The 24,399-nt window shown below is 47.0% G+C and overlaps 3 protein-coding genes across 5 annotated transcripts; all 3 read right to left on the bottom strand.

Moving 5' to 3' along the window:
- Positions 1-565: 565 nt before the first annotated feature.
- LOC100845575 (WRKY transcription factor WRKY24) lies at positions 566-3,250 on the bottom strand. The gene is made up of 4 exons (XM_003564464.3): positions 2,815-3,250; positions 2,487-2,711; positions 1,629-2,236; positions 566-1,532 (listed from the first exon to the last, which is right to left on the bottom strand). Exons 1-4 carry the CDS (start codon positions 3,070-3,072, stop codon positions 893-895), a joined length of 1,731 nt encoding a protein of 576 aa, XP_003564512.1. The 5' UTR covers positions 3,073-3,250; the 3' UTR covers positions 566-892.
- Positions 3,251-6,483: 3,233 nt separating this feature from the next.
- On the bottom strand, positions 6,484-11,211 carry LOC100845274. 2 transcript variants are annotated; one of them, XM_024459246.1, is made up of 5 exons: positions 11,059-11,211; positions 7,521-7,631; positions 7,278-7,422; positions 7,078-7,153; positions 6,484-6,986 (listed from the first exon to the last, which is right to left on the bottom strand). In XM_024459246.1, exons 1-5 carry the CDS (start codon positions 11,139-11,141, stop codon positions 6,859-6,861), a joined length of 543 nt encoding a protein of 180 aa, XP_024315014.1. In that variant the 5' UTR covers positions 11,142-11,211; the 3' UTR covers positions 6,484-6,858. The 2 variants fall into 2 exon arrangements, with proteins under 2 accessions (XP_024315014.1, XP_003564511.2); XM_003564463.4 differs by lacking the exon at positions 7,521-7,631 and having other exon boundaries at positions 11,059-11,199.
- On the bottom strand, positions 7,710-11,198 carry LOC100841322. 2 transcript variants are annotated; one of them, XM_003567190.3, is made up of 2 exons: positions 11,059-11,198; positions 7,710-9,612 (listed from the first exon to the last, which is right to left on the bottom strand). In XM_003567190.3, the coding sequence occupies exon 2, from the start codon at positions 9,519-9,521 to the stop codon at positions 8,055-8,057; it is 1,467 nt and encodes a 488-aa protein (XP_003567238.1). In that variant the 5' UTR covers positions 9,522-9,612; positions 11,059-11,198; the 3' UTR covers positions 7,710-8,054. The 2 variants fall into 2 exon arrangements, with proteins under 2 accessions (XP_003567238.1, XP_010232502.1); XM_010234200.2 differs by having other exon boundaries at positions 10,327-11,065.
- Positions 11,212-24,399: the final 13,188 nt, after the last annotated feature.

Below are 24,399 nucleotides of genomic sequence, written 5' to 3'. Positions count from 1 at the left end.
CGTGTGGTCCATGGGGATTCTCGTTTCATCCGGTGATTCAGCTGCTCAGCGCTGACTACCGGAGGAGATCAGACTAGCTGCTGCTGCTGCTGCTACTCGGCGTTCCCCCGTGTCATTATGTGTGTGTTGAATAAATGGGGACTTTGGTTACCGCGTACGACGTTCTTGCTGATTTCCGCGTGCAGCATAGCTGACTTGCACCCGCATTCTTCAGATTCGTATGTCCATTTGTTTTGGGTCGCACGGTCCATTGAAATCTCGTTTAGTTAGGTACTGTACTTAGGCACGGTGGAGCTGTGGTAAATCCACCGTTCAAATCCATGCACGCCAGTTAAACTCAGATGCAAAATGCTGACCAGTTGTCTACCGGTTTCTGTTCTGTGCAAGGAAACTTGCACTTTGACTGTTGCTAGCCCACAATGACGCGTTCAGTTTGTTCATGGATTGGAGTGGTCATCAACTGGGACAATCTCGCTGAGTATAAAGCATATCAGGATGGTAGTATTTCAGATTTCACATCTCTCTTCCTCGCCCAACACATAACAACTGGAGTCTGTGAATCTTCAACAGGGTAAAATAGTTGTAAAAAATAGTCTTTCAAAAAAACTTTGTAAATTAAATTTGAATTGCACATATTCCTATGTGACAGAAACAAAACTGCCCGCTAACTTCTGTGTATCCTAAACCCCTGTATCTTTTTCTCCCAGGTGTTAAGGAAGGCCACCCTTTCTGTGCAGCCCTCTGCAACTATGGGGGCCTCCAAACAAATAATCAAATGCGTCTATGCCTATCCTAGTACGATTACAAATTACAGACAACAAAAGTATCAATTCCATCATGTCATGGCCGGCCGGCCTTTTCCCATTTCTGCCATTCTTTGGTCCGTCAGTATTCAGTACTGGGACGGGTGCTGGAAGAACATGTCCTCTCGGGGCTCCTCCTTGGCGCCGGCCGAGGCGTGCATCGCGTCGTTGTGCCTCTGCTGGTGCTGGTGCTGGCTCATGTACGACCCCGCCGGGTTGTCGAACCCGGACCCGGAGAAGCCGAATCCGCCGCCGAAGCCAAACGAGCCTTGGCTCTGTCCGCCGAAACCGTCGGGCCTCGGCGCGTACTGCGTCCCGGCATTATTGGTTGTCAGCTGGTACGGCATGGCGGGCGGCTGGTTGTTCGCCATGAAGTGGCTGCTCGCGGCCGCGGCGGCCATGTCCGGCCGTGGCGCGGGGCGGTAGAGCGCGGCGCTGCCCCGGGCGGCGGGCACGTCGTGGTTGTGCTTGCCCTCGTAGGTGGTGATCACGGCGCGCAGGTCCTGGGACGCGCGCTCCACGTGCTTCCGCACGGGGCAGCCCACCGTGGTGCACTTGTAGTAGCTCCTCGGGTTCGGGTTCCCCTTCACGACCTTCTGCCCGTACTTCCTCCACCGGTAGCCGTCGTCCAGGATGTCGATGTCGCTCATGGTCTGCACCACCACCCTCGGCTCACGCACCGTCCTGTTGCCACCCACGCCGATCCCCTCGCCGTCGCCGTCTTTCCTCCTGCAAATCATGGCACAATTTAACTTGATTAATCCCCCTGTTCCTCCAAGAACTAATGCAAATCCATTGTGATTTTTGTAATAAGCAGGCACTTACCATCTCTTGGAATCCGGCTCATCGTCGTCGAGGTCGTTGCCTGCCCGCGGCGAGCTCGCGCCGCCGATCTCGTCGTCCCCGAACGACGCCGAGGAGTTCTCGGGCGTCGTGACGTGCGCGCCGCCCGAGACCCCTCCTCCGAAGGAATGCTCGGACGTGTCGCCGCCGGCACCGCTCTGCAGCACCTGCGCTGCCGCGCCGCCGGCGCCGGAGCTCCGGCGCGTGTTGAGCGGCTTGGCGTGGTTGTGCGTGCCCTTGTAGACGATCTCGGTGATCTGGCCTTCCAGCGAGGTCTCCACCTTCTTCTTGGTGGGGCAGCTGGGGAAGGTGCACTTGTAGTAGCTGCGCGGGTTCTCGCTCCCCTTCACCTGCTTCTGCCCGTACTTGCGCCAGTTGTACCCGTCGTCCGACGACCGCCTCTGCGAGTGCGTCTGCCTGTACGCGCCGCCGCCCTGCGCATGCGGCGCCATCTCCGACGAGGTCGCCTGGAGCGGCGGTGCCGCGGTGAAGCTCGCTGGGTTGTTAGCACTTGCTTCCATGCCTGCAGCCGCAGGTTGCTGGTAGCCGCCCCATGGCTGCTGCTGCTGACCTCTGTACGCTTCCTCCCCCTGAAGTATTGCAAAGCATATGTAAGGAATCTGAGGAATCTGGAGTACTTCTACTGTTCGGGGTTTCAGTGGCAAGGGACTATTCTTAAACTAGCTGGAGTAGAACATAAAAATAACTACGTGACGCGACAGCACGACAGGTGCTCGATTTGTGGACGCAGAATGAAGAAATTATATCCTAGCGCTCCTACTAATTTATATTTGACGAAGTCAGCAAAGATAACAGCGCATAGGTGCTGATCTCACTCACCTGTTGTGGGGCCAGCGGAACCGGTGGCTGGAAGGTCGTCGTCGTCGTCTGCGCGGCCTGCTCCTCGTTCTTCCCCTGCAGAGCCGTCTGGAACGAGAAGTCGGAGTACGCCGACTGCCTCTGCTGCTCGTCCTTGCCGCCTTGCTCGGCGCTCGGCACCGGCGCCTCCGGCCTCCAGTTGAACTGCTGCGACGCGAACGCGCCCGTTGTGGGTGACGGGAAGATCTGAAACCAGCAAAAACGCGCATTAGCAACACGAATTTGCGCATGATCGATGTCTGCAAGTCAAAGCCTTCACGGCTGCCTAAATTCAATTCGTTTTGCTTACACTGGAGGTCAGGAGAACGGGCGAGTCGAGGAAATCGGCGAGGTTCATGCCGGCGGGCATGTTGAAGTAGGACGACGGCGACATGAGCGAGGGCGAGAGCGGCAGGGAAGGCGGGGTCATGGCCTTGTAGCCTCCGGACGCGCTGCCGCCGCCCGCGGATCCCCCCAGGATGTCCGTGAAGCTCGCATTCGCGAAGGAGAAGGACCCCGGCCTCGAATTGGCCGACGTCTCGATGCTCCCTGACGACGAGGTAGTCATCGCCGGCTGCCCGTAGAACTGAGCTACAGAGCTCGATCAATCGGTGCCAAAACTGCGGCCGGCGTTAACGGCTGCTTGCGTCTCCGGTGGCGTGTCTGCGTCCGGCGTGTACGCTGGGAAGGATTGGCACGCACGCCGAGGGGCGGGATGGACTGACAGAAGAGGCGAGGATCGTTTTAGATTTGCTTGGACGGACTGGAGGGGGAAGACTATATAGTGCTCGGGAAACTTTGACCGTTGACTGGTCAAAGCTCGTGGGGTTTGACTGGCGGCGCACTGGAGAGCGCTTATGGACGTGCTGATGAACGCTACCCACCGCTAGGGACGAGGCTTTATGGCTGCGTGGCCAGCGTGGGGCCGACATGGCGGAGGCTGTGCCGCGCGGGTGCGGGTATGGTTTTGGGTGATTGAAGGGGCTGGTTGGTCGTGGATCGTTTCTTTGACCTGCTCAAAACTTCCAACGAGGATTATAAGTTCTAAACCATGTTCGATTTGTTTTGTTAAACTTGTAGTCTTGTGGTAATCAAAATTATCGAAGCTATGCGACAGAGCACAAAACTAGTTTAATTATGCTGCTGCTGCTACTTCGGATTAACTGTTTGGAGCTATGCTCTTACAAAGGTTACTCTTGGTTTGTCCTGTGTGTCCATATGTCCGAAACCGATGCATGCCTGGCAGCCTTTTATGGTTGCACTTCATTTTTTGATCTATATGAGTATTTCTATCACTAAAAAAAATTGTTGCACATGTTCGTTCCTGTTCCAACCAATGATCGGCCTACTCCTCGTTGCAGTGAATCACCGGAATAAGCCGCTGGATATTGAATATATGGATCGGATGAAGATGAAACTTTTCGTCGCTTGAACGGTCTAGAAATGTGATTAAAGGTCTAACAGTTTTTCATAAAAAGTGATTAAAGATTTTTATCTCTCATTTGGCCGCTTATTTAAGGTATAGTAATGTTTAGGATTTAATTCATATTCAATAGGGGTTTTCACCTGAGATATGACCTCAGCAAATAAAACTACATCCAGCCAGATCATCTTTCATTATAGCCGCAGTTGATCTTTCTTCATACGTGGTTAAATTATATTTTTATTTTTGTTTTGTGTGAAGGGTTAAATAATTCTACTTGCTGAGTGCTGACCTATTTCGGGACTTCTAGTAGTGTCTACTTGCTTGAATGGTCGTGCTAAGCTAAGTAAACGTGTATAGTGGCTCACTTGGTCTTAATGTACGACCGTATCTAATCATGCATGCATATTGACGTATGCCATGTTTATTTATACAAAGTACTCCTTTCTTGTACAAAGACCAATAGTTTATCTAGAACAAATTTCTTTTCTTCTATGCCACTGAATAGCCTAGCCACTGAATCATTACTTTTTTGGAGAGAAAATGCTCTCGAATGATATTGAATTATTTATGTACCATTAATTTTGGATTTTAATTATATCTCTCTGTCTAGAAATAAGTGACGTGGATTCGTATAAGAATCTATAAAAATCCACGTCGGTTATTTTGGGACGGAGGCGGTATGTGCCATTACCATCGAACTGTAGTTTAACTCATCCTTAATTGGTGTCTGAATAGATTGTTTTGTCCATGTTTTTTGCAACGAGCTTTTGTCCATGTTTTCGCTTGTATAGATAAGGATCCTCGTTAAAAATTGCAAACATTAATTATACTCCTCCGTCCGGGTATTGTAGATGCAACGGTCCACAACGAGAGTTTCAGGTTTTCGCTTGTGTACATAAGGCTCCAATTTTTGGGTGTGAACAGATGGGCCCACGACCTGACGTTTCTTCAGAGTGTTTGCTTTTGCACCTCCTCTTTTGTGCGGTTTTTTTTTATAACGAACAGCAGGTGGTTCTGCTGAGTTTCATTGTGCGGTCCTGTGACCTGTGTGTGCCTAAGCTTCCCTCGGCCATAAAACTTTCTGACTTCGTGATCTCCTACCGGGTTCTCCTTCCGAAAGTCTTTTCCGTCTCCTTCCTAGAAAGGGAGCACCATTTCTGTTCCCCCACCTTTCTTGGAAGGTGTCACTACCTAAGATTATAGCGATCCTGTGATAACTTTGACTCGTTGATCCCCTCACGCATGTTTTCAACGACTTGTTTCCTCGTTTCACCAGGAACCTGATGGCATGGCACCACAGTAATACTAGGGGTTTGCCTTAGCCGTTGCTTTCAGTCGACCGTATATATTCCGTAGTTATTACATACATGAAAGGTCACGCACGACGCGATAGGCGATGAACCGCCATGTACGCACACGACGAAGTCCTGGGGGCAATTGTTTACCGTGCAAAACTTCCTGACGTGTTCCTCCGTACATGCCATTTGCCATGCCAGCACACTGCACATGTTCCCTCGGCAACACGTAATCCTGAGCTTTCTCCGCAAGAAATCAAACGAAAGGAAAACAACGATAGGTAGCCTATGGCAAGCGAACCCAGCGTGATACCGAGAAGTGGATACGGACGTGCAAGGGGAAGAATTGGCTCACGCATCGGTGCCTGCCTGCAGATTTTTCTCCGCGGTGGCGGTGGAGCGGAGAAGAGCTCTCCGGGGATCAGATATTCAGAGATGCATGTTTATGCCGGCATGCCCCCGTAGCAGAGACAACAACGAAGATGCCGGTGCCAGCCGATCGAGCAATCTACGCGGATTCATCAGATACATGCACACATGCTGTCTCTTCATTGTTCATTCCCACGGGAAAGTTCAGAGCTGCGACGAACGAATTGATGGAGTTTTCTTGTCAAAATCGCTCGTCTGAAGTTTGAACCACGAACCGGTCATCGTCTTCTTCGATCAGCACATCGATCTCAGGTTTTTGTTGCCATCTTCGACGGTGCACCGGCAAGTGTTTCGGTAGTACTACTATTAGTTTCTGGTTTCTTTGTCGACGAGGAAGGTGCCGTGACCGCGTCCTCGCGTCCTGCCTGACATCGGTTTGTGATTCGGCTGCCTGCTGATAGAGGTGTTTGATCTCTGCCCTTCTCAGACAAAAACAGGTGCCTTTCTTGACTTGGATGGGATACCGAGGGTGCTTGCTGGCCGTGCCATCCTGCCGCTACCTATAACTGTATGATTGCGCAATGGATAAGGCCTGGAATGGTTCGAGGCAGCCACCAAAAGATAGTACTCCGTATCAATCAGTCAATAGTACATCTTCCGGTTCATGCTACTCCACTGTCGCTAGATTTGAACGCATCTACATGCAGTCATGTCTAAATATATCTAAATTTTGATAAACTCGAAACATCTTTTGTTGAACGTTGAGTATATTTGATTGCGCAATGGATTTTTAACCCGGAGTCTACCTACAGCTGTACCTTGACATGCACGGCCTGTCTGCAACTGAAAGTTCGAAACCTCTCTGTTTGTAAAGATGAACACTGAAACAGTCCCAACAAATGACAGCATCGATGTATTATCTGAAAATGGTGAACAGATAGTGCTACTACACATAATTACCTTATGTAGTAATTATGTTATGAATCCAGACAGATACTGTATCATACTTCATTACATATGCCCTGTAAAAAAATCCGAAGGTTGGGTTCATCCTCTAAAAGTTTTGCAGTCAAGTGAGTTAATCCAACGGGACGACACCATAGGCCCATATAGCTATCAGCAAAGAAACTACTCAGGGAGAGCCAGGAGCAGAGTAGCAGACAGTTCTATAATCTTTCTGTACTTACTAGATGTGAAGTGTAATTAGGTCCTGATATCCATGGTAAGGACTTGAACCAAAACTAACTAGCTACCTATGTGTGCTTTAGTCTTCGCCCCAGTAAGTTACTGTCTTCCCAATCTTCTGCAAAGCCTTGACCACTTCCTCTGGAGTAATATTTCCTGTCACAGTGACCTTGTTTGTCTCCTTCTCAAGTTGGTAACTCTCCATATCTGAACACAGGAGACAAAGGTTAATCATATATACAAGCATGGAGAGTGACTGTTTTGCATTGAGTGGACCAAAGGTCTTCCTTGTTCCTACCATCGATCGTTTTGATCGCCTTCTTAATCGACTTGATGCACCTGTCGCAGTGCATCCCAACCTTCAACTCCACTACCTGCAGTTGCCAGATAAGTAACATAGTTTCAGCTTCAAATTGTCAAGAAGGATATACATGATCCATTTATCAATCAGATACATATATACTGTTGCATAAACAGAAGAACTGATTAGTAACTTACAGCCATGGTTTCTCCCCTGGTAGAACAGAACAGACAACAGAGACTACTGTGCAAGAGCCACCACTTATCACACAGCTCTGAAGTAGGTCTGTTTCGTCTCTCTGTATCCTGAAGCTTATATACTGCACCTGTACCTTTCTCTTTTCTGCAAGCAATGGCAACTTTTGTTCTCCACCGTGAAAACTAAAGCACATACAGCATAAATTCGCTTTAAAGCTGTTCATGGAGGCAGGCAAATCACACTTGGAAAGGGTCTGCAGACGGCCGAAGGCTACCGTGAGATGGGTAAGAATCTCCTTTTGAACTGGCTCCAGATACTTCCCTCTGAAGTTTACTGGTATACGCGTTCCTGGTCTAGTATATTAGTCTTCCATTAGAGGATTTTAATCACATACTTAAATATTGACAATTAAGTACAGACTCGCGATGGAGTGCAGCAAATTAATTTGTTTTTCTGATCACATGCAGTATCATAGGATGTTTAGTCAGTTCTGAACTTCTGGCTGTGCATAGCGATTTAACATGGAACACCAAAAGATGACATCTGTTAGACTGTTACCACACTATACAGTTGAACTAACTAATGACTAACGGCCTAAACAGAACACGACAAACCAAGAGCATAATAATGTTAAAAAGGTGACATCGATCGCAAAAAGGAAGATCTATTCGTCAGCTTTCGCATACCATACTGCATCAATCACCATCCAACAGCTGTGGGTTAACTTTTGAGCTGGATGCTGCCATTTCCAAACAATTTGTGCATCATCGCCTTGCCTAGCTATGCCGTCCAGACTCTACCACCGGTTGGATGGGTGGTATCATCTCTCCGTCCACCGCGAGTTTGACACCAAAGGAGACTGGCGCATCCGTAGCAGCTGACAATCCCGGCCCACTCTCTGGGTCAGCACCGTCCATCAGTTTGCCATAGAAGCCACCTTCGTCCACATAGTACAGGTTCCCCGTGCGCACCTCCTGCGCAAGCGCGCACGGCCAGCAGAAAAGCCACTGCACGTAGTCCGTCAGTGACGCCGAGCCGCAGCACCACCTGCTTCTTGGCAGCCCGAACTTCTTCCTCATCTGGATCCTCCAGAAACCGCCGTACAGGAGCCCGAAGAAGCACAGAACAATCCCCGCGGTACCGAATGCATCGCTGAGGACATAGTCATGGATGTTGAGCGCCGTGATGTTGAACACCCAGAACGGTGTGACGCACAGCAGCAAGAACATGACGGTGTGCAGGTACATGTTGCCCAGCCCAAGCCGCTCCATGTTCCAGCCAAACACACAGAACGTGCACAAGAACGAGAGGTAGCATGCCGCGGGGTCCTCACTGCAGTCAAGCAGTTCCCCAGCCCACATGGGGTTGCCAACCACTGTTCTCTTTTCGTCCGACTCGACTTCAACTGTGTAGGGTTGCTTGGTTTCTTCGCATAAGGCGGCATCATCATCCCGGCCTAGAGGGCTGTACACCGTGTAAACTCCGGCAACGACCGGCGCAACAACGCCAAGGGTGTAGTAGAAGCTCTCCGCGAACTCGGAGCGTGATTTGCTATGGTAACCCCAGTACAGGCTACACTCCATGTACTGTGCAATGCAAGTGATGTGGAGGAGAGCTACCACAAAGGATATGTGTGCTCGCTCGTTGGGACGGTGGGCGCCATTCTTGCAGTAAACCTTCCGTAGTTCCAACACATCCTCTGACCGCCAGCGGCAGAGGAGAACGAGGTGATGGATGAGGTTGGGATGCTGGTATATGCTCATGAGCGTGAAGAGGGCGTTGAGGATTTGGTTGTCGATCTCTATCCAGTGGTTTCTCAAGGCCTTGGAAGGGAATGCCTTGTTCAAAAGTCCTAACAGGAGCAGTCCGAACATGGCACCAGAGGCAGCGACACAGAGCAACCAGATGAGGAGAGCAACGTTCAGAGGATGCTTCAGATGGTTCTTGCAGATGGTGAAGAGTGATCTCCAGTTGACTCTTCTGATGAAGTGGACATGGAGATAGCGGTGGACGCCAATCGAAGGTAGCTGAAATCTTTCGAGTGGCGCACAAAGGTTGATGCCCTTTAGCCAATGCACTGAAGGAGTTGCTTTGAGGAAATCCAGAAGCCGTCCCTCATTTTTGTCCGCCCCTTGCATTAATCCATCATGAAGAGTAGGGACTGTGATGTGATATTCAGTCAAAATTGGCGATTCTGCATCTGAATAGTCTTCTATGCCATCCTCAACAACATTATGAGTCATTTTTCTATGTGTAACTGAATTTTGTACTTTTGGTTGCGTCAGGACAGAGAATGATGAACTTGAAGGTGTGGCTCAAAGGAATTGCAGTATTCTGCAATGAATGTGAAAACCCAGGGTTAGAATCATGTATTCTGACTTCAAGTAGGATGAGCATACTGGTTAAACCACAAATATGCTCATGATATGAAGTTTTTTTCTATAAATCCAGTGACAGCGAGCAATTGTATCATTATATGTACTCAGGTTCTCCAAAATTATAGTTATGGGCCTTTTCGGGCACACCCATTCTTCAGGTATCGTATATTAATCAGAAGACAAGTAGTATGCATATCGGTGCATTCACTTGGCATAAAAACTTCTTCCCCTTCTGTTTTTGAAATAAAACAGAAAAACTAACCCCATTCAACTCAATCAACATATCATCGGGAGTACGAAATTTTGTTTTAAAAGATCTTCTTAGACAGTCCAACAAAAGATGTCTCAAGTTTGTCAAAATTTGGATCTATCTAGAAATGACTTAGTGTATAGATGCATTCAAATTTAGTCAAAGTTGAGACATCTATTGGACGGAGGAAGTACTCAATTTAACTACAGTTTGCAAAAATATGGGGGGATCGTCAACATCTATGAGCTCCCATGATCATAACAGATACTTCCTCATCTGAAGCTCAAAACCATCGGTACAAAAGGATCCTCACCAAATTCAACAGTAGTAATGCAGAGTGATCTTCCAATCTTTACATCTACGGACTCAGTTACGTACGAATTGGAGCAGAAAGCATACCCATGTGATAACTGAACATACCTCTAAGAGGAGAAGCCAATCGACCCGAAATCTCCATGCAAACAGAAGAGCACCCCCGAAGAATTGGAAAGAAGAGCCGCTCAATTAATCATCCGAATTAAGAACATACTCGAAGGATCCTGCAATTGAATAGGGGGGAGAACCCGGGGCTCCGCCTCCCGACGAACCAGCTAGTGCCGCGGATGACCAGAGCTAGGGGAAAGTGGCAGCCGGCAGGCAGCTAAAGTGGCCTCGGAATCTTATACGGACGAGAAAAATTTCGGGGAATTTGACCCGAACCATCGAAACGAAATCTTCTCTACTTTCCTAGGAAGTATAAAACGACTTCGTAATTGCCGGCACTGTGTTGTCGTCATCTACAGATCTACTCGAGAAATGCACCTGAAGTCCTTTTATTTAATCACTTTTTCAAGCGGCTGGAACCAGTCAACTAGTCAAGCTTGGAGGCATGGCGATATATGCATTGTTAACTTATTCTTTTCAGTTTCACGAGGTTCGTAAAATAAATAAAAAGCAATGTTTCCCCCGGTCAGACAAAATTGGCGAGCGTTGAAAGCTGGGAGTTTATCTGGAGCTCCGAATTCCCAAACCAGGTCTCGCCCCCGCTGTGCCTGCGCTGCGCGAGGGCTCGACTTGAAGGCACTGAGTGAGACGGGCGGGCGGCACCTCAAGATTGACCATCGGAGGAGAAAGCACGCGTCAGCAAGATGAGTGTAGGGGGGCTGGACTTACCGATACAATCGTGGAAGACTGGGCCAGGGGGGCGAAGCTTGTTGGCCTCTGCTCCTCGACGACGACGACCGACGAGCCGGCATGGTCGCGCGGCTCGGGCGTCGAGGGTTCGTTCCCCAGACGGCGGACCAACGAGAAGGGAAGAAAATAAGAGAAGGTCATAAAATTTCCCGTGAGCTGGTTTATCTATGGGGCTTGGCAAGATTGTTTCAGGCCCAGGATCAAGATTTACTTTCACAGACGGCTCCGGGCCGATGAGTAAGAACAATAACAGCAACAAGGAAGCCCAAACATGGGCCTAGCATCCAAAAGTTCGTATGGGCTGTCGTGTATCCAGTTTCGTTGTGTTTTTACTTTGAGAATCGAGTTTCGTAAGCGAACTGTCCGTCCCTAACGTGACGGTCCATACATGCGTAGGCACAGGCGACTCAGCTCGGCTCGCTCTCTCACCGCCGATTTACTATTTTGGGGGGCCGTTTTTGTTCGGGCTTCTTCTTTCCCGTTCAGCTCCCTCTGTATAGCTCCTCTGCAGGTTCTTTTCCGCCCCTGTTCTCCTCTGCTCGTCCCCCGGGCAGGGTCCTCTGGCTGCAGATCCAGATCCAGATTCCGGTTTAGGTAGCCACTCTCCTCTGCCTTCTGCGCGTTGCTCGGGCGTGCGGTCGTAATACACCTGGTTTCCGAGTCTCCCGTAGTGAATAATGGAGGTGGAAGGGGTTGAGGGGCTGCTGCGCTCGCTGAACTGTCGGAGGCGGAGAGGAAAAGCGTGAAGTTTGCTATCAGCCGGCCCACTGGGAAGGTTGATTCTGCCCCCCTAGCGGTGGGGAAGCTGTTCTCCGAGCACCCGGCCCTGGCGGAAGCGCTGGAACAAACTGTGGGATGGATTTGGCGCCCAAGGAAAGGAGTGACTTGCAAGGCCCTTGGGGACAACACGTTCCTGTTCACTTTCTCTCAGGTAGTGGGGAAGAGAAAGGCACTGGAAGGGGGGCCATGGAACTTCAACAATGACTTGCTGGTCCTAGAAGATTTGTTCCGACGAAGACCATTAAGGAGTATGCGTTTGAGAAATTCCCGATTTGGGTGAGAGTTTTTGATGTGCCTTTAGGGATGATGGACAGGGAAGCTGGTGTTACTATAGGAGGCTTAATTGGGGAAGTGCAGGAAATTGGCAGGGACGAGTCTGGGTCAGCTATTGGCGGTTTTCTGAGAATTAAGGTGAAGATCAGCAGGTCTGTCCCCCTAATGCGTGGAGTCTCTTTGGAAGTGGAGGATGAGGTGAGGGAGGACAAAGACGAGTTGGCCGATGCTGCGAGAGGTGACCAGGTGCTAACTGAGGAGAAGAAGAAAAAGAAGAAGGATCACTTTTGTCGCATTGAATATGAACACCTTCCGGATTTCTGCTACTCTTGCGGTATTCTGGGCCACAACAATTGAGAATGCAGCATCAAGGTGAAGGATGGGGAGGAAATAGGCTGGGGGAGATGGCTGAGAGTGGAGGCGTTGAAAAAGAAGGGGGGAGAGCAGGCGAGATCACGATCAGGCGATGGGTGAAAAAATAGTTTTTGGAGTGGTTCCCTATCTGGTAGCCGCTCAGGTTCTTGGAGGAAACAACCAGAGACAGGAGATCTTGGGAGTAAGGAGAAAGCAAGAGAGGAAAAGAAAGTCACTAGTCCGCTGAAATTACTGCCGCCTAATCACAACCAGGCAAGCGAAGAACACTGAAATGCAATTTGAGGTGTCGGCGTCAGGAGGGACATTTGCGGGTAGCTCTGAATTAGCAGGCTATGAAGATAATTTTTTTGAAGAAAACATCTCTTACTGAGACTTCAAAGGTTGTGGCTCAGGCAGAACAAAAACAAGTCCAGAACGGGAAAAAGGTGAAAAGGAAGCTGGCGACGGAGAGGGCCTCAACAAGTGGAGTTGCACCTGTGCTAGGAGGAAAGAGGGGCCTGGATTCTATGGAGGTGGACGAAGGAGAACTGAAAAAGGCCCGTTCCTACTAGAGCCGATCATCTCACCAGGCAACAACTTAATCATCTTTGTGGGGCTGTCGGGACAGCCCCACCTTGACCAATGAAGATTGTGAGCTGGAACTACCGGGGATTGGGCAATCGCCCGGCAGTTCGTGGACTTCTGGTGCTCCAGAAGTCAGAGAATCCGGACATGGTGTTCTTGAGCGAAACTAGATTGGTGAAGAGCAAGCTTGAGAGATTTCGTTGGATGCTCGGGCTGCCAAATCTCTTGGCTCGAGATTGCGACGAGACCGAGGGCAGGGGTGTAGCCCTGTTTTGGCGTAGTGATGTTGATGTGGTGCTGCATAATTATTCTAGGCACCACATCGACGTTGAGGTGACTGAATCTAGTGGTTTTGTGTGGCGTTTCACAGGTGTGTATGGAGAATCCAACTCTGATAAGAAGCATGTGATTTGGAGGCTGATGAGGGAGTTGAATATTCAGCTGGACCGGCCATGGTTGTGCGCTGGCGGTTTCAATGAAATTTTGTTCTCGCATGAGAAGGAGGGTGGGAGACCGAAGAGTCAACAAAAGATGGAACAATTCAAGGTCGCCCTGGAGCAGTGTGGGTTGCATGACTTGGGCTTTGAGGGGGACAGATTTACTTGGCGCAACAACAGCAAAACAAAGGAAGATTATATCAGACAACGGCTGGACCGTGCGGTGGCCAACAGTAGATGGTGTGCCCATTTTTCTAACTCCGCTGTCCATAATGGGGATCCTCGCTGAAAGGGCATTTCTCCCCTAAGTACTTTTGGTGGTGATGACAACGTGTTTTGTTATCTTATCTTGTGCTAAGTATTTCAGGTTTTATAAAAAACTCGACACGAGATGAATTGTGGACCCCTAAAAAGAAAAGAAGCGTAGCGGTGTTTAGCGGCTTTTTCGGTTGTTTTGAGTCGTAGGACATCCGTACTATTAAGAGGGGATCCACAAGGGGAGTTAATGGGTGAATCAATTTCACGTACACATCTACACCAAATTGCACCCACTAAACAGCCTACCCAAAAAGGTGTGAGTCGAAAACTGTTTTCAGAAGGTGTTTCTGGCATTTCAGGATTCCAGGTGGCGGAAGTTTCGGGCGAACTTCCGCCCGAACCTCCGGGTGCTCTCTGTTAGTCCCGGAGGAATTTGCGGAACTTCCGGTCAGCGGAAGTTCCGGCCTACCCCGACCTGTGCCTAACGGCTCGTTTTTTGAGAACCCACTTATATACCCCTTCGTCGAGCCATATAACCAAGCAAGCAGCCAAGAAGACCCCAACTCATCTCAAGAACACCTCAAGCTTAAATCTTCAAGATCTCCCTCCCTAGCCACTCATAACTCTTGATTCTTTGAGAATTGGAGGAGAAGATCTTGCTCTAGGTTTTCACCAAGTCAAAAAGTTGATTTCCCTTGTTTTCTTTGTGGATTTCGTTTCTCTTGGATTGTTGGTAACCCTTAGATATTCGGTTCATACCCCAAACTTTGGTTTATGATATCCTAAAGGATCAAGTTTCAAGCTCATGGGATATTCGGATTCGGATTGGATGGGAGACAAAGTTGATAGGAAGTCAACTTCCGGGACGTGCCAATTTCTTGGTAGGTCTTTGATGAGTTGGTCTTCTAAGAAGCAAAATTGTGTGTCTCTCTCCATGATGGAAGCCGGGTATATTGCCGCCGCAAGTTGTTGTGCACAATTATTATGGATGAGGCAAACATTGTTGGACTATGGAATCACTTGTGAAAGTGTGCCTCTTTTATGTGACAACGAGAGTGCAATTAAGATAGCCCACAACCCCGTGCAACATAGCAAGACAAAGCATATTGAGATTCGCCATCATTTCATTCGAGAGCACGTGGCCCGTGGTGATATTGATCTCTCTTATGTTGCCACCGGTATGCAACTAGCGGATATTTTCACGAAGCCTCTTGATGAAGCAAGATTTCGGAAGTTAATGCATGAGCTAAATATCTTAGATTCTAGTGTTGTGGTTTGATAAACTTGCACCCGTACCCACGGTTAACATTTGTTTAGTTTGGATGTGCGCATGGATGTAGGAGGAGCATAGCTCAATTCATGGGCAAATGCTACTTTTACTATGCTAACATTAATTTCATACATTGAGTTTCAATGTGAGTTTCGAGTCTTGAGCCCAAGAATCTATATTCGTGGTGTCAAGCTCATACATACTCAAATATGTTGGCCTAGGCCACCGCCCTCACTTTTGTAAGGTTGGTTCTTTTAATTCATTGCAAATCTTTATATAGTCAAATATGACATATTATGTATCTATGAAAATGCACTCATATTTGGTATTTTGACTTTGCTTCTTGCAAATTGAGTGTATAATGCCATAATATAATTCCAACTTTGTGTGATCTACCTAAGCCATCTTATCTGAAAACCATCTATTCTATATGCTCAAAAGTTCCCACTTTGAATCCATTGTCTGTGTCTGGGTTTGCCGGAACTTCCGGCTCCCGGGCGGAACTTCCGGCTTGCCCGGAACTTCCGGTGAAGAGTTTTTCCTGTTAAGTGAAGGGGGCCGACCGGGTGGGAGTTCTATTCCCCACTCCAGCCCGACCCCCCCCCCTCTCTCTAGCTCCAAGGAAGTCTCAATCTCTTTGGATTCAACCGGAAGATCCAGTTCCTCTCTTCGGATCTGCATCAAGGACGCATTTCTCTTCGATCTCCACCATGGTGAAATCAAATAATCCTTTTTTCTCTCCTTCTAGGGTTTGTTTGAATCCTTGGATGAATGTGAGAAATTAGGGCAAATTTCTTGGTGGAATTCCTTTGTTGTGTAGAATGCATGGACTAGGCCACCATATTTGAGGTTGTATGGCTTGATTGTTGAGGGATTGGAAGTTAGGGTTCGTCCCGTTTCTGCGGGACCCCGGAACTTCTGGTCGGGCGGAACTTCCGGGTTTTAGCCGGAACTTCCGGTCCCTAGACAATTTTTCTGTTTAGCCTCGGCTCCAATTAATCGATTCTTTACTTCTACAATCCTGAGCACTTACCTATTGTCCCTCGTATCACTTTTCTGTTCACAGGGAGTACTAGTTCTCGTCAAGAGAGGGGCAAGGATTCGATAGTTCCTCCTTCTCCCAAGAAGCTTACACAAAGAAGAGGGCAGAGATTGTGATGAAAGAACGCGAGCGTGAGCAGCTAGACCTCGCCAAGTCCAAGTCCTCTCGCCGAAAGTCCACTTCCAAAGCTCAGCCCAGCAAGTTTCCTATCAAGCATTGGCCCGAGCAAGTGTTTGCGGATGAGAGGTTCATTAATCCTTATTTGAAGGAGCAGGATTCAGATCTCAAGGATAGCAACCATCACTTCCATACCAACTTTCAGATTCGTATCTTTAAAGAGATATATTTGCCTCCCAAGACCAAAGTTGTTCGTCAGTGTTCTATCTATGTTGAAGCTATGCAAGCCGACAAGAAGTACTTTAGAGAAGCACATTTTCTTTGTGAGAAGCTCAATTTGTTTCCTATCATGACCTTCAATCAAGCCTATGATGAGATTCTTGTGGCTCAGTTTTATGCCACGGTGCTTCAAGAAGATCTAGATGACCAGAACATTCGCCGTGTTTCATGGATGTCGAGGAGCCAGTTTTGCACTGCCACATGGGCCGAGTTTGTGAGCCTCCTTGGATATGAGAATGCTGGACATTGCACCCCTTCAGGCTTTCGCCCCCATGACAATGATGCTGCTGGCAAGAAGGTTTTAAAGCCACTATACATGGAAGGAAGAGTAACTCTTGGAGGAACCAAATTTCTAAAGCCAACCTATGACATCTTGCAACGCATCTACAGAGAAACCATTGCTTGTAAGATGGGTAACTCGGATGAGATACATGGTTTTGGTGTCAATCTCATGTTGGAAACACATAAGAGAAAGAATTGAGATACACCTTTGGATGTGATGGACTACTTATGGCATGAGCTATATTTTGCTATTCTTCATAGGAGAGTGCCTCCCTATGCCCCGTACATCATGAAGCTTATTCTTGCCAAGGCACCTCTCATGCATGATGTAGACTTTGTGGTTCACCCCTCCAAGCAACTGAAGAAGAAGAGACACCTTCCACCACCTCGAACAACTTTCAAGCCCCCGTTGACATTGAGAAGGATAAGGATATTCCTTCAGATTTGGGTTTGGAACCCTCCTCTCACACTCGTGGTTCTAGCAAGTAAGGTGGTTGGAAGGGCATGCTAAGGAAGATATTTTACATGCAACAATCCAATGAGAGGAAGTTGTACAAGGTTGAGCAAGTTAATCATCGCATTCTTCGTCGTCAAGAGCGCATTTTGAATCATTTGGACTTCCCTAGCTCTCATGTGTCCGATGTTGAGAACTTTGAGAGTTGGAGGAGCACCCATGGATATTGGAACCGCAATGATGGTCATCTTCCTTCTCCAGTGCGTGGTGATGAAGAAGATGAGGATGATGATGAAGATGAAGTACCTGCTGCCGAGGGTAGTGAAGACGAGGATGAGGAAGAAGACACTGATGATGATTTCTCCGAGTGATTTGGTTGCTTCTCTCTTGGGACGATTCTTCCCTTTTTGGTGTCTTGATGCCAAAGGGGGAGAGTGTAGTTGTGAGGGAGAGTTTAGGGCCTCGGGGATTTGCATGGTTTAGTCACAAGCTCGTTCTTATTCATGGATTTTTTAGGTGCTTGTGCTACTTATCTAGTTTGTTGAACTATTTAAATTCAAATTCGTGGTTTGTGTAAGACTTGATAACTTTGTGTGATGTAATAGCTTTATGTGATGGATTATTTGTTCTAGATATGAATTTAATGCTTATCTCAAGTCTTACTAATCTTGTGTGGAGATGTGATATTTTTGTGCCCTTAGATATGTGCTCCATCACAAGATCTCATTGCAAAAGGTATATGCTCAATTGGTTTTGACTTATCTAACCCTTTATGCCTCTTGGAAGCCTTGCTCGATATCTTGTTGGATAAGTCACTGTAGGTTTCATTCAAAATTGTTATGCCTTGTGGAGGTATGATCTATATCTTCTTTATGAATGAATCCTACATATCTTTATAAAGCTTTTAGTGAAATACGTTTAATCCTTTGCAATTGAGTTATTGGTTTATAAAATCTAAGAGAAGTGTTGATCCTAGTGTATGGGCTCTTTGCATGTCAAGCAAATCAAATTAGTGCATACATCTAGGGGGAGCCCGTCTATACTTTATATTCCATGCTTCTAGTTTTAATTGTTTATTCGTTATGCAAATCTTTGTGTTGTCATCATTCACCAAAAATGGGAAGATTGAAAGGGCATTTCTCTCCTAAGTATTTTTGGTGGTGATGACAACGTGTTTTGTTATCTTATCTTGTGCTAAGTATTTCAGGTTTTATAATGAACTCGACACAAGATGAACTATGGACCCCTAAAAAGGAAAGAAGCGTAGCGGTGTTTAGCGGTTTTTTCGGTTGTTTTGAGTCGTAGGACATCCGTACTATTAAGAGGGGATCCATAAGGGAAGGTAATGGGTGAATCAATTTCACGTACACATGTACACCAAATTGCACCCACTAAAAAGCCTACCCAAAAAGGTGTGAGTCGAAAACTGTTTTCAAAAGGTGTTTCTGGCATTTCAGGATTCCAGGCGGCGGAAGTTCCGGGTGAACCTCCGTCCGAACCTCCGGGTGCTCTCTGTTAGTCTCGGAGGAATTTGCGGAACTTTCGGTGAATATCCGGAACTTTCGGTCAGCCGGAAGTTCCGGCCTACCCCGACCTATGCCTAACGGCTCGTTTTTTGGGAATCCACTTATATACCCTTTCGTCCCCAACGAGCCATATAACCAAGCAAGAAGCCAAGAAGACCCCAACTCATCTCAAGAACAGCTCAAGCTTAAATCTTCAAGATCTCCCTCCCTAGCCACTCATAACTCTTGATTCTTTGAGAATTGGAGGAGGAGATCTTGCTCTAGGGTTTCACCAAGTCAAAAAGTTGATTCCCCTTGTTTTCTTTGTGGATTTCGTTTCTCTTGGATTGTTGGGAACCCTAGACGGAAGCCACTCCGATCACAGACCGGTGATCATCAATACTGAAGAGGGAGTTAAGAGAGAAAGGTGGAAGGGCATGTCGGGCAATTTCAAATTTGAAGCAAGATGTCTTGCGGAGAATGATTGTAGGGGGATTGTGGAGAAGGCATGGGAAGATGCAGCCGTGATGAGTGGGTCCTCAGTTTTGGCGACTCTTAGCAAGGTGGCAAGAGATTTAAGGTCCTGGGATCGAGATGTCCTCGGTGACCTTGAGAAAAGGCCGATCAAGGCTAAAGCTGACTTAGAGAAATGTCGCAGAAGAAACTTAAATGCTTATCATGTGAGCCAAGATGGGTTGTTAAGACGTAAGGTCGATAAGCTGGAAGAAGAGACGGACACTTTTTGGAGACAAAGATCTCACACTGATTGGCTTAAAATGGGGGACCGAAACATAGCGTACTTCCATGCAAGAGTCAAAGAGAGGTGCAGAAATAATACTATCGGCAAGCTTCAGAAAGAGGGAGGGGGCTGGGCTGTCGAGGAGGAGGAGAAGAAGGAGGTCATGGTTAGCTATTTCAACAATCTGTTTCGTTCCATAAATAATGGCCAAGCAGAAGCGATTTTGGAGACAGTTGAGACTAGAGTTACTGTTGAGATGAACTCTTTTTTGTGTACCTCATATACTGAGAAGGACGTGAGAGATGCGATTTTCTCTATTGGGGACATGAAGGCTCCCGGCCCTGACGGGATGTGTGCCATTTTCTACAAGAACTTCTGGGATATTGTGGGGGGGAAAGTTACTTGTGAGGTGTTGAGTGTTATGAATGGTGGTCAAATCCCCAAGGGTTGGAATGATACTATCATTGCGCTTATTCCAAAAGTGAAGAAGCCGAGCAATATCAAAGATCTGCGGCCGATCAGCCTTTGCAATGTCATCTACAAGATCATCGTCAAGATGATTGCGAAGCGCTTGAAGCTCATCCTTCCGAACATTATTTCTGAATCCCAAAGCGCCTTTGTTCCTGGAAGGCTCATAACGGATAACGTCCTGATTTCTTATGAAATGTCCCATTTCTTGAGAAAAAGGAGGAAAGGTAAAGAGGGCTATGTAGCTATCAAGCTCGATATGAGTAAAGCGTATGACCGGGTTGAATGGAGATTCCTAAGGGCAATGATGCTGAAACTTGGCTTTTGTGACACATTTGTGAAATTGATAATGGAGTATGTGGGCTCGGTCAGCTATCGCGTGAAAGTTAATGGGGATCTCACTAGTGAAGTTGTCCCTGGGAGGGGTTTGAGGCAGGGAGATCCTATCTCCCCCTACCTCTTTCTCCTTTGTGCGGAAGGACTCTCGGCACTGCTGTTCAAGGCTGAGAGTGATGATCTTATTCAGGGCATCAAAATATGCGCCGCTGCCCCGCATATCTCACATCTGTTTTTTGCAGACGACTCCCTTATATTGTGTCGGGCGAACGAAGGAGATGCAAGGGCCTTAAAAGCAGCGCTTCAGGTGTATGAGTGCTTCTCAGGCCAAGTGATTAACAATGATAAATCGGCTATCATGTTCAGTCCTAATACCAATGCCGCAGATAAGGGGGCTGTTATGAACACCCTTTCCATCCATCATGAGACTACAAGCGACCGCTACCTGGGCATGCCCGTTCATGTGGGGAAGTCGAAGACCAGGGTGTTTAATTTCATTAAGGACAGGGTTTTGGCTAAAATTCAGGGATGGAAAGAAAAATTGCTCTCTAGGGCTGGGAAAGAGATCATGATCAAGGCAGTGGCGCAGGCGATCCCAACTTATACTATGAGCTGTTTTGACATCTCCAAAGGCATGTGCGATCAAATCTCAACTATGATATGCCGCTACTGGTGGAACCAACAGGACAAGGACAATTCCATGCACACTGGCTAAGCTGGAAGAAGCTGAAGAAATGCAAGATGGAAGGTGGGCTCGGGTTTAGAGATGTCCATGCTTTTAACCTGAGCATGCTCGCAAAACAGGGTTGGCGCCTTGTCCAGAATCCCTATTCCCTTTGTGCTAGAATCCTCAAAGCCAGATATTTCCCTAGTTGCGATGTTTTGGAGGCGACACCAACTACGGGCATTTCATATACTTGGAGAAGCATTTTGAAAGGGATTCATACTCTGAAATTGGGCATGATTTGGTGCGTGGGAGATGGTCGAACTATAAAAATCTGGGAGGACCCATGGATTCCGAGAGACAGCACTAGGAAACCAATTACGCCGAGAGGTAATTCTAATTATTCGTCCTTGGTGTCTGATCTGATTGACCCGCGTGTGGAGTTTGGGATGAACATCTCATCAGGCATGTGTTTTAGGAGGAGGATGCTGACTTGATTCTTAAAATTCCAATCCACCTTGCCTTCAGTGATGTAGTGGCATGGCATCCTGATCCAAAAGGGCTCTTTTCTGTAAAATCCGCTTACCACTTAACTGCTGCCAACGAAGAAAAAGAGAGCACTAATGGGGGTGGCGGCTATGCTAGCGAGCCGGGGGGGTCAGATTTTTTGGAATAAGCTCTGGAATTCTTGCGTCCCTAACAAGATCAAACATTTTCTTTGGAGGCTGGCCCATAACACGATTGCAATGAGAATGAACCTGAGATATAGAGGCATGGACATCGATTCTAATTGTTTGTTCTGTAGTTGCAAGTTTGAAGACACAGGCCATCTGCTGTTCAAGTGTAAGCAAGTGAGACAGTTGTGGAGAGGTCTTGGTCTGGAGGAAGAGAGGCTTGTGTTCAGTACGAAAACCAATGCCCATGATGTTTTTGAGATCCTTCTGAATATGAATTATGGTAAGCTTGCCCTGGTTGCCTTCCTATTGTGGAACTTGTGGCTGCAAAGAAATAAAGTGCGGGATGGCGAGTCCTTGCGCCCTGTCGAAGACCTTATTTTCTCTGTCAGAAATCAAACCGGCTCCTTTTTGGAAACTTCGGAGAAAACCAACAGCAGAAGCAGCAGACTCTTAACAAAGTGGCAAAAACCTAAGATGGGGTGGATTAAAATTAACTCCGATGGATCCTTTATTGTGGATTCTAACAGTGGAGGCTGGGGTGCTGTTCTGCAAGACTGCAATGGAGATGTGGTGGCGTGCGGGGCTGGGAATCGAACTCATTTGCTGAGTGCTCTTCAGTCTGAAGCTCTGGCTGCTAATCAAGGCGTGAAGATGGCAATCGAGCTGGGCATCCAGAGAATTGTGCTGGAAACTGACTCTTTGATCCTCAAGGCAACTCTGCTCTCATCGACCACTGACAAGTCTCTTATTTCTATGGTGATTGAAGAAACCAAGGAGCTCCTGGCCTCTCTTTTTTCTGATTTCCAAGTTGATTGTTGTGGTAGGAGCTGTAACTCTGTAGCACACAGTTTGGCCTCTGTTGGCCGTAACCTCTCTGCGGGCACCGACTTGCATGTCGATGGCCCTCATGCTGCTGTAATTTCTCTTGTGGCGAGCGATCAAGCTTCGTCCACAAGTTAATGCATCTTTGCATTCCCAAAAAAAACAGAATCGAGTTTCATACATTAATTTTTCCGTCAAAGGTGTGATTATCTTTAGAGTTCATGATTCTCTCTGTCAAAAAATAAAAATAAATCTCGACTTCATGACGATTTGAGAAGACTATTACGGTTAAGCAGCCTAAAAAACGCGTCCTCTAAAAATAAAAGATAAGCTTGATTTCTGTTGTTCGTGCTGCCACGCTTACAAATTCAAGATTGGACACTATGTAACAGTGCAGAGCGAAAGCAACAGTAAATAGAAGAGGTAGTTACACCACCAGTACATAAACTTGAGGCGCGTGAGCAATTTCATACTCCGAAAAATGGGGCCAAGTGGTCAAAACTTGCTATGTGGATTCATTTTTTGTCAGATGCCTTCCGGAGCCGCCACATGTCCTGCCAGCGTGCCAAGTCACGCTCTTAGGGGTTTGGTTGCTTTACAAAAAACTCCTCATTTTGTTTAAGTTTTTACGAAACCCCCCGCACTTCTCCTTCATCCCACCACGATTCTCCTGTATGATCACGGTGGTGGTGGTCTTGGCTACCGCAGAGCGATGGCTGCCGGCGAGGAGTACTACCTCCGTTCCGGTATATGGGGCCCCAACGCATCCCTAGGTTAAAGATCTAACTATGTAAAATGATTTTTATATCATGAAAATTATACCATTAGAAAATAAAACATTTGAAGTTTCTAATGGTATGATTTTTGTAATATGAAACTCATATTACATTAGTTAAATCCTCAACCTAGGGATGCGTGGGGCCCCCATAAACCGGAACGGAGGGAGTAGACTTCTAGATATGGGAAATATGAGAGAGAAGAAGCTGAAGCGTTCGTGTAGAGAAGAAGCAGATGAAGAGACTTTACGAGGGGTACGGTAAAGAAAACGAATTGCAGAATGAACAGAGGGCTTTTTTGCATATTTTACATCGCCAGTATGTACGCTGAAGACAAATTCGGGTGGGAGGACTAAAACGCAAAATTACATGACACGTCATTGTCCACCGTGGCATCCAGCGTGCCTAATTTGGACTAATCTGGGCACTAATCGCCTGATTAGCAAGTTTTGGACCACCTGACCCCATTTTGTAAGTTGTTGTATGAAATTGCTCGCGTGTCTCAAGTTTACGTATTGCCAGTGTAATTACCTCAAAATAGAATTATCTGGGGAGCATCGTCGGCAAACGTTTATCAGGCAAAAAATGGGTAAACATCCCAAGAGAAGCTCTTCCGCTCACTATTATTCGTTGCAACTAGCCAAAAATTATGGGACAGAGGGAGTATTTTGTTTCTGCTTAAAAATAGCTACCAACAACTGCAGAAAGAAGTAATGCTCAGACTCAGTAGGGAAAATTCTGTACGATCCAGTGAAAAACATACCCATAGTAAAAAATGCAAGACTCGGAAAAGTACTGAAGAAAAAAAGTAGAGAAATGCAATAGGAACTTGTGAAAAATGTACTTCCTCCGATTCATAATAAGTGTCAGTGATTTAGTACAAAGTTACTCAAGAATCTAGTATAAAGTTACATTATTATAAATCGGAGGGAATAGTAGATTTCCACCAGTAGAAAGTAGTGCAAAATAGCAACCGAAAATATATAATGCACTAGAAACCAGTAAAAAATGCAATAGTAGGGGGAAAAACCAGAGTGAAGATCTTGTCAAAGTGAACACAAGGGTGGAAACGATTTTGATTCAGGTACTACATCTGATAAGTTCAGGACATAAAGTTGCTAAATTAGATGACGAGAACACACACAAATAGAAAATTAACAAAAGACAAAAAATATTAACTCCAAATCTTTGGGTAAGAGCTC

The sequence above is a fragment of the Brachypodium distachyon genome, chromosome 2, assembly GCF_000005505.3.
Source record: "Brachypodium distachyon strain Bd21 chromosome 2, Brachypodium_distachyon_v3.0, whole genome shotgun sequence".
Taxonomy (NCBI): domain Eukaryota; kingdom Viridiplantae; phylum Streptophyta; class Magnoliopsida; order Poales; family Poaceae; genus Brachypodium; species Brachypodium distachyon.
Note: the sequence above shows the minus strand (reverse complement) of the source record. Positions and strands in the feature narration are given on the sequence as shown.

What these genes read in the sequence shown, in the direction of transcription:
- LOC100845575 (XM_003564464.3), bottom strand. Translation starts at nt 3,072, where the DNA reads ATGACTACCTCGTCGTCAGGGAGCATCGAGACGTCGGCCAATTCGAGG. An exon ending in CCGTTCTCCTGACCTCCAGT is followed by an intron (nt 2,712 to 2,814) that starts GTAAGCAAAACG and finishes TGCTGGTTTCAG; the next exon opens with ATCTTCCCGTCACCCACAAC. An exon ending in GAGCCGGATTCCAAGAGATG is followed by an intron (nt 1,533 to 1,628) that starts GTAAGTGCCTGC and finishes CATGATTTGCAG; the next exon opens with GAGGAAAGACGGCGACGGCG.
- LOC100841322 (XM_003567190.3), bottom strand. Translation starts at nt 9,521, where the DNA reads ATGACTCATAATGTTGTTGAGGATGGCATAGAAGACTATTCAGATGCA.
- LOC100845274 (XM_024459246.1), bottom strand. Translation starts at nt 11,141, where the DNA reads ATGCCGGCTCGTCGGTCGTCGTCGTCGAGGAGCAGAGGCCAACAAGCT. An exon ending in CCAGGGGAGAAACCATGGCT is followed by an intron (nt 7,154 to 7,277) that starts GTAAGTTACTAA and finishes TGGCAACTGCAG; the next exon opens with GTAGTGGAGTTGAAGGTTGG. An exon ending in GGCGATCAAAACGATCGATG is followed by an intron (nt 6,987 to 7,077) that starts GTAGGAACAAGG and finishes TCCTGTGTTCAG; the next exon opens with ATATGGAGAGTTACCAACTT.